Source organism: Salvelinus namaycush, chromosome 2 (assembly GCF_016432855.1).
Source record: "Salvelinus namaycush isolate Seneca chromosome 2, SaNama_1.0, whole genome shotgun sequence".
In the NCBI taxonomy this organism is placed as follows: Eukaryota; Metazoa; Chordata; class Actinopteri; order Salmoniformes; family Salmonidae; genus Salvelinus; species Salvelinus namaycush.
In genome coordinates this window covers 79606921-79616103 of record NC_052308.1, presented here as the reverse complement: position 1 = coordinate 79616103, position 9183 = coordinate 79606921, and the positions used below count along the sequence as shown (strand labels likewise).

At 41.6% G+C, this 9183-nt stretch overlaps 1 protein-coding gene across 1 annotated transcript; it reads left to right on the top strand.

Moving 5' to 3' along the window:
* Positions 1 to 227: 227 nt before the first annotated feature.
* On the top strand, positions 228 to 8887 carry LOC120019540 (zinc finger protein 239-like). Its single transcript, XM_038962842.1, has 2 exons — positions 228 to 379; positions 7283 to 8887. The coding sequence occupies exon 2, from the start codon at positions 7387 to 7389 to the stop codon at positions 8536 to 8538; it is 1152 nt and encodes a 383-aa protein (XP_038818770.1). The 5' UTR covers positions 228 to 379; positions 7283 to 7386; the 3' UTR covers positions 8539 to 8887.
* The last annotated feature ends 296 nt before the right edge of the window (positions 8888 to 9183 follow it).

Genomic DNA, 9183 nt, shown 5'->3' with positions numbered 1-9183 from the left:
GTGGAGGAGAGAGCATTCAAAGAGGAGGAGGAGGTGGAGGAGAGAGCATTCAAAGAGGAGGAGGAGGTGGAGGAGAGCGCATTCAAGGAGGAGGAGGTGGAGGAGAGAGCATTCAAAGAGGAGGAGGAGGAGGAGGAGCGCGCATTCAAAGAGGAGGAGGAGGCGGAGGAACGCGCATTCAAAGAGGAGGAGGAGGTGGAGGAGAGAGCATTCAAAGAGGAGGCGGCGGAGGAGAGAGCATTCAAAGAGGAGGAGGAGGTGGAGGAGAGAGCATTCACAGCGGAGCAGAGAGCGGTCACCGAGGAGGCGGAGGAGAGAGCAGTCACAGAAGTGGAGAACAGGGAAGAGGAGGAAGAAGTAGATGGTAACACTGACCCAGGTAAGTTCAGTTGTGTAGGATGGAGAGGTTGTTGCATTGACAGCCACAGGGGATTCCAGTACTATGATTGAGTCTTTCCACCAATCTGGTGCCTCTTTCTTTGAAGGGGTAAGCGGGGTAGGCTCTATCCGCCAATCAGGGCTGTGTATGTAAATATATTTTATTGTATCAACATGCCCAGAAGATCAGACTGAGCATTTCAATGGCAAAAGGAGGTTCAGGGAAATCAATGATAACAAATATATTTGGAGTTATTTTCATGAAATAAAAACAGTGATGTATTAGACATACAGTGATGATTTAAAAATACTGCTTCGGGGCTTTAACATTCTGGGCCTTGTCGTGGCAGAATCAGATTTAGCTAAGTAACATAGATAGATAAGATGTTATTTTTATCATATGCTTGTGAGATACTTGTCATTAGAATCTTCTGAGCTAGGGATTGGTAACTTGGGGCCAGAGAGGGGAGAGGTCAGGCTTGTCTTCATAAGTCAATGTATCTGTTAAACCATGTGGTACTAAGTAGAATATCAGAAGGGGAGGAGGACAGAGTGGAACGTTGTTTTCTTATGGGAACGTTGTTTGTAACTATTCCTAAACCATGTGAAGGGATGGAGTTATTAATTGGGGAACCAGTTAGTTATCTCATACAATGTCTGTATGCCAGTCACTCCCTACTTTTCTCATAGGGGGAAGGAGTTTGGCCGTGTTTGGAACCATTGTATGTCCCCTCTGAGGTTGCCCTTATCTTGACCTAGTATTTGACCTAAGGGGCTCACTGTCTGATTTTGAGTTTGTCCAGGTTTGGGAGTATCTAGAAAGGACAATTGATATATGCCATTGGATGAGGTAATGTTTTGGTAGACAGTGAAGTATCAAGAATGAGATTTAAACCTTGTCTTGGGAGATCAAACTGAACGATGATTTATAGCTGATGCTGTCTAGCGATAGGATACTCCTCTTTCGGGTAAAGGATTCTTTGTAAGTTGAGAGGGGTGTATCTTGGCTATAAATGAAACTAAGAATTGTTTTATTGAGACTCAGAGAATTCATTGATAGACACTGAATTGATCTGAGAGTCAAAAAAGGGCTTTGGTGAAGCTTGTATATATATTAAAAATGGAATATATAATTTAACTCTGACTTGTGTGTGGTTGGCTCTCTCTCTCTCTCTTTATTGAGTAATACAGGAAATTACCACGACAGCCTGTTTTCAGCTGGCGATTAGGAGGCCCAAGTGTCAAACACACATTAGTTTGGAATTTCCTAATGTAAGAGCATGAGCACTGGCATTTTCCAGCCCTAACGCCAGGTTCAGCAATGTACCTGTCTAACATCAGCTCACTTGTGCTGAGGTGGGAGGGGTGGCAATATTGGAGGCGTGTCCTTAAAAACACGCAAAACTGACAGTTTCATACAGCGCTAAAAGGAATGTTTCAGACCCACAAACAGCAGGTCTTCTAGGTAACACAGTGGATTTTGAGAGTGGAGCCTATCCAGCCATGACACACAGTGCCCATGGTAGAGAGATGTTCATTTTGTGCTGGTGAATCTCGTATTTAGAAACACAACCTACCCTACTCCTAAATCCTGGCTGGTTTAGCAGCATCACATAGGTGTCTTTTCATCCTGGCCATTAGCCCAGTAGCCTAATAATAAAGGGGTTTTAAATGGTCTACTGAGAGTGCCTTGAAATATTTGCCTTCATGTTTTTTCATTATTCACAATACACATACCAGCATACTTCATTTTCCTCATTTTTGAGTAAGCTATCCAGCCCCATTTTCAAATGGCGCCCATTTTCCGATTACCAAAAGACATGGACTCTCCTCCAAACTATTCCATCCTCCTATAATGCCAAAAACTATTGATATGAGCCTAGTATTTTGTAAAGACGTGCAAATGTTATGCGTAAAGACATTTAGGCGTGTGCACAGAGAAGCGATTTATTATGAGTTGATGTTTCTGACCCAATCCTATTTAGAAATATTGTTGTTGGTTTAACAAGTAGATTGGTTTTTAATCAAATTTTAAAAAAACAACATATTTTTTAGATAGATTCAGCGTCTGTGGGTTCATGGTGAGATTGTACATGGCTCCAATGCAATGCAATTTCCCTTCTATTTATGGAAAAGTGCTAATTTGATCAGTTAGATGGTTGAAGGATGTTTATAAAACAACATTACAGCAGTATAACAGTGAATGGACATTCCCACTGTCTCTTTATATTGGATCTTTATCCAGCTCCTGTCAAAAGTTTCTATGTAAAACCCTCCATAGTCTGTTGCCTTGTCTGTATTAAACGCACAGGGAACAATTTATGGTGCCTGTAACCGTATTTAGCCTATTTTGATTCGAATTAGCTTATAATTATACACTGTCTTTTTAGGCCTTATCAATAGCCTAGTGAATTTAATCTTGCTTATTGACTGTTTGGCATGTCCAGACTGCAATTTACAGTAGGCCTAGCCCCTATATAAGTGTTAATGCTATAGCCTATGTTTAATAATGTATTTCCATATTGAGGCAATGCAATAAGAACAATGTTGACTGCAAACATGTTCAACATATTTAGCAAATATGAGGCAAGCTGTTTAACGAACTAGACGGAGTTGGAGTTGATGACAACGCAATAAATAAAACTGTAAATACACAACTTGAAGGAACCACATATTTAGCCATGGAGCACTTACTGATTGGCCAGTGAGGGGCCAAGTCTCCAACCCTCACAACTTGTTTATTCATCAAAACTCTTTCACGCCACCACAAGCTACTGCGCCCATAATTCCGGTTCTGAAAATAGCACAAATATTTACCATTGCGTTAGGTTTGTTAAAACAGAGCCCTCTGTCAAATTTGTAGTTGTGGAGTGGCCTATTCAAAGTCCAGACCTAATCCCAATTAATAGAGAAAATCAGAAAGGGGGCAAATACTTTTTCACGGCACTGTACGGATGACAGGGTTGACGTGTTATTCTAAACCACTCAGTTTTCCACCACAAAACACAAAATGGCCATAAAGAGTAGGACCAACTCACCTGCTTTTACATAGAGTAGAACCAGCTCACCTGCTTTAACATAAAGAGTAGAACCAGCTCACCTGCTTTAACATAAAGAGTAGAACCAGCTCACCTGCTTTAACATAAAGAGTAGAACCAGCTCACCTGCTTTTACATAAAGAGTAGAACCAGCTCACCTGCTTTAACATAAAGAGTAGAACCAGCTTTTACATAAAGAGTAGAACCAGCTCACCTGCTTTAACATAAAGAGTAGAACCACCTCACCTGCTTTAACATAAAGAGTAGAACCAGCTCACCTGCTTTTACATAAAGAGTAGAACCAGCTCACCTGCTTTAACATAAAGAGTAGAACCAGCTCACCTGCTTTAACATAGAGTAGAACCAGCTCACCTGCTTTTACATAAAGAGTAGAACCAGCTCACCTGCTTTAACATAAAGAGTAGAACCAGCTTTTACATAAAGAGTAGAACCAGCTCACCTGCTTTAACATAAAGAGTAGAACCACCTCACCTGCTTTAACATAAAGAGTAGAACCACCTCACCTGCTTTTACATAAAGAGTAGAACCAGCTCACCTGCTTTAACATAAAGAGTAGAACCAGCTCACCTGCTTTAACATAGAGTAGAACCAGCTCACCTGCTTTAACATAAAGAGTAGAACCAGCTCACCTGCTTTAACATAAAGAGTAGAACCACCTCACCTGCTTTTACATAAAGAGTAGAACCAGCTCACCTGCTTTAACATAAAGAGTAGAACCAGCTCACCTGCTTTAACATAAAGAGTAGAACCAGCTCACCTGCTTTAACATAAAGAGTAGAACCAGCTCACCTGCTGTAACACAAAGAGTAGAACCAGTTCACCTGCTTTAACATAAAGAGTAGAACCAGCTCACCTGCTTTAACATAAAGAGTAGAACCAGCTCACCTGCTTTTACACTGTGATTTGACTATTAGATGGTCAATGTCTCTAGAAAAAACTATTTAGAAGGAATAGTGTCTTTGTTTTATTTAAGCTCGGTTAAAGATCAACGTTTCAGCCTACATTGGCCTTCATCAGAATAATCCCACAAAGGGAAGTGCCAGTGTTATGCCTTTTCTTATGCAATGATGATTTTATTTTATTTTGGTTGCACCTCCTCTTCTGTCCAAAAGGAATAGTTTCACCATCTTAAAACGAGAGTTCAGTTTACGTAACAGGGTTGACCTTACAATGAGGGACAGTCGTAATGAGTCACTAATCGCATGAAATAAATAATAACGTTCAGAAATGACTTTCTAAAAGCATCAACATCACCACTAGGGCTTTACAATGATGGTGAAAATGTTGATACATGTTGGTGTTAGATGGGTTCAAATCTTCCAATATGCCACTGAGGTGCACAGGAGGGACATGTCAAAATGCTACGTATCTGCACTTCTCTGTGGTCATTTAATATAACAAGCTTTAAAAAGTCATTATTGGTGCACGAGTTCTACTTAAAATATCAAAGCGATGCAAAAGACACATTTTTCCTGGAACAACCCTATTGTGGTTGTGTTTGTTTAAAGGGGCGGCCGGTAGCCTAACGGTTAGAGAGGTGAGCCAGCGACCAAGGATTGCCAGTTTGAATTCCGGGTCCTGCAGAGAAGTTGGTGCTTTGGCAGTCCCGGGGGATTCCACAACTCGGTCGGAAGGTTGCTGGTATCTGATATCAAATCCTAGATGTCATCACCTGCTGTTGTGCCCTTGAGTAAGGCACCTAACCCTGCACAACAACTGTTCCACGGGCGCCATAGTATGGAAGTCCCCTGCTCCAACCTCTCCAACCTGTGTGTGTGTCTTTCAGGGATAAAGCAGAAGTAAACATTTTCATTGGACCTTGTATACAATTGGGTAAATTCTTAAAATCTAGAATCCTTAGTTGCTACAGCCATTTTTAGACTTTGAAATGAATGATCTATACCCATTGATTCTTGAAGAGTGTAACTTATAAATGGCTCATGAGCGCAGTTCAACGGTCGTTCCCCATCAGAACCCAACAAGCTTGTTTTACTACAATATTTGTAAACAAAGTTAAATGTAACCAAACACTGCATAGCCTCTAAACATGGTTAAAACTATCATTTTGATATCATGCATGGTCAGTCCTTGCCTCTTCAGATCTGTCTATTCATTTGAGAGTGGTTACATTTCTCAAAGCCCATTCCTCTGAGTTTTACCAAAACAGAGATGGGTTGTTTTTTTTGTTATTGGTTTAATTAAGTAATCTAGCTTTTAAAGTCCAAGTGCAGTCAAAATTCAGTTTTTCCTGAATTCCTTTGTATGACAGCTGATGAAACTAACACTGTAAAAGTGTGATTAAAAAAAGAAGTTTTTTCCTGTTAGTTGCTGTTTTACACAGGACCTTCTAATCAGCAGACTTGTGTGGGTGGGAGTTTAGGCTTTCCATAGTGATATCATAGTGATATCATGTGGTAAATTGTGCAAAGTTCTTGCTGGAGAAATTGTTTTTTTTTGCTAAAAAGCTTCTTTTTTTTTTTTATATGGAAATCTACACTGAACAAAAATGTTAACGCAAAGTGTAAAATATTGGTCCAATATTTCATGATGTGAAATAAAATATCCCATAAATGTGCATGCACAAAAGGTTTATTTAAATTTGGGGCACAAATTTGTTTATATACACCTGTTAGTGAGCATTTCTCCTTTGCAAAGAGAATCCATCCACCTGACAGGTGTGGCATATCAAGAAGCTGATTAAACAGCATGATCATTACACAGGTGCCCATGGAACTGGGGACAATAAAAGGCCACTCTAAAATGTGCAGTTTTGTCACGCAACACAATGCCAAAGATGTCTCAAGTTTTTAGGGAGCAGTTGGCATGCTGACTGCAGGAATGTCCACCGGAGCAGTTGGCATGCTGACTGCAGGAATGTCCACCGGAGCAGTTGGCATGCTGACTGCAGGTATGTCCACCGGAGCTGTTGCTAGATCATTTAATGTTCAATTCTCTACCATAAACACGCTGGAGAAGTGTGCTCTTCACGGATGAATCCCGGTTTCAACTGTACCGGTCAGATGGCAGAAAGCGCGTATGGTGTCGTGTGGGCGAGCGATTTGCTGATAACGTTGTGAACAGAGTGGTAATGATGGCGGTGGGGTTATGGTATGGGCAGGCATAAGCTACGGACAATTAATACGATTGCATTTTATCGATGGCAATTTGAATGCGCTGGGATACCGTGACGAGATCCTGAGGCCTATTGTCGTGCCATTCATCCACCGCCATCACCTCGTTTCAGCATGATAATGCATGACACAAGAATCTGTACACAATTCCTGTAAGCTGAAGATGTCCCAGTTCTTCCATGGCCTGCATACTCACCAGACATGTCACCCATTGAACATGTTTGGGATCTTCTGGATCGACGTGTATAACAGCGTGTTCCAGTTTCCGCCAATATCCAGCAACTTCTCACAGCCATTGAAGAGGAGTAGGACAACACTCCACAGGCCACAATCAACAGCCTGATCAACTCTATGTGAAGGAGATGTCGCTCTGCATGAGGCAAATGGTGGTCACACCAGATACTGACTGGTTTTCTGATCCATGCCCCTACCTTTTCTTAAAGGTATATGTGACCAACAGATGCATATCTGTATTCCCAGTCATGTGAAATTCATAGATTAGGGCCTAATGAATGTTTTTCAATTCACTGATTTCCTTATGACTATAATTTTTGAAATTGTTGCTTCTTGCGTTTAGATTTTTGTTCAGTGTATTCAAGTAAAGTACTTAATTGTTACCCAATAAATGGTTTGATATTGATATAAAAATGACTGTTAAAGACCATTTCAATGCTGTTCCTGATTCTAACCCCATATCTGTTCTTATTCCCACAGGAGAGATCTCCAACCCAGGTTCAGACAGTGAGTCCAGTTCCACAGCATCAGGAAACCATAAACAACACAGACGGAGGAACTCAAGACAGAAACATCACCACTGCATGGACTGCTTCACTAGTTTCTATGAGCCAGAGGAGTTGAGAAGACACACTTGTAGGCCCCACCCCTGTTCAGATTGCAGAGGCAGTTGTATTTGTCCAACTCACCTCAAATCAAAACAGACTCAAAAAATGATGGCGACATACCCGTGTGGTCAATGTGGGATGAGATGTGAAACACCAAGCAAACTAAAGACGCACCAGAGAACTCACACAGGAGAGAAGCCATACCACTGCACTGTTTGTGGAAAGGGTTGCAGTCATTCGGACCATCTAAAGACACACCAGAGAACTCACACAGGAGAGAAGCCTTACCACTGCTCCCAATGTGGAAAGAGTTTCAGTCAGTTAACAACTTTGAGAAACCACCACCTAACTCACACAGGACAGAAGTCTTACCTCTGCTCTCATTGTGGGAAGAGTTTCAGTCAGTTAGCCAACCGAAATACACACCAGTTAATTCACACAGGAGAGAAGCCATACAACTGCTCTCAGTGTGGGAAGGATTTCAGATCTCCAAGAGAATTAAAGTCACATATGAGAACTCACACAGGAGAGAAGCCATTCCACTGCTCCCAATGTGGAAAGAGTTTCAGTCAGTTATCAAGTCTGAAAAGACACCAACTAACTCACACAGGAGAGAAGCCTTACCTTTGCTCTCAATGTGGGAAGAGTTTCACCACGTTATCTGAACTGAAGCCACACCAGATAACTCACACAGGAGAGAAGCCTTACCTCTGCTCTCAATGTGGGGATAGTTTCACCAGTTTATATTTCCTAAAGAAACACCACCTAACTCACACTGGAGAGAAGCCTTACCTCTGCTCTCATTGTGGGAAGAGTTTCAGTCAGTTAGCCAACCTAAATACACACCAGTTAATTCACACAAGAGAGAAGCCTTACCACTGCTCTCAGTGTGGGGATAGTTTCACCAGTTTCTATTTCCTAAAGAAACACCAGCTAATTCACACGGGTGGAAAGCTGTTCCAATGCTCCCAGTGTGGGAAGAGTTTCAGTCATTCATCAACTCTGAAGAAACATCAGATAACTCACACAGGGGAGAAGCCTTACCACTGTTCTCAGTGTGGAAAGAGTTTCAGTCTGGTAGGAAACCTAAAGAGACACCAGCTAACCCACACCGTAGAGAAGCCTTAACGATGCTCTCATTGTGGGAAGTGTGTCAGTCATTTACACCACCTAAAGTCCAGTTAATTCACACAGGAGAGAAACCATACCACTGCTTTGTGTGGGAAGAGTTTTAGTCAATCAGCAAATTTGAAGAAGCATCAGGGAATTCACACAGGAGAAAAGCTGTGTCATTAGATCTGAAGACACCAGTTTGTTCACATAGGGGAGAAGCCTTAACTCTGCTATCAATGTGGGGATAGTTTCACCAGTTTATTTCCCCAAAAAACGCCAGCTAATTATGACTAATAATAACTTACCTGGTTAGATAAAGGGGGTAAAAAATTACCTGCAAAGGAGTGTGGCAGCTGCTCCCCTGGCTTCAGTCAGTGAACACATCTGAAGACCCACCAGTTCACTGGCACAGTGTGAGGAAAAGATTCAGTCCCCTAGGCGACCTAAAGAAACACCAGCTAACTCGCCCTGGAGAGATTCCTTACCATGTTCTTAAAATTATGCTGGTATGATAACGCTTTATTGTGAACATATCCCTATTTCAGGAATCGCCAAAAAAGGCAACACTGCAGAGAAAACTCAGTGAAGTTGACATTGTGGACTCCATAGCTAATATCTGTCCATAGAGAATCCTGAGTAATCAGACATCATATATTCTAG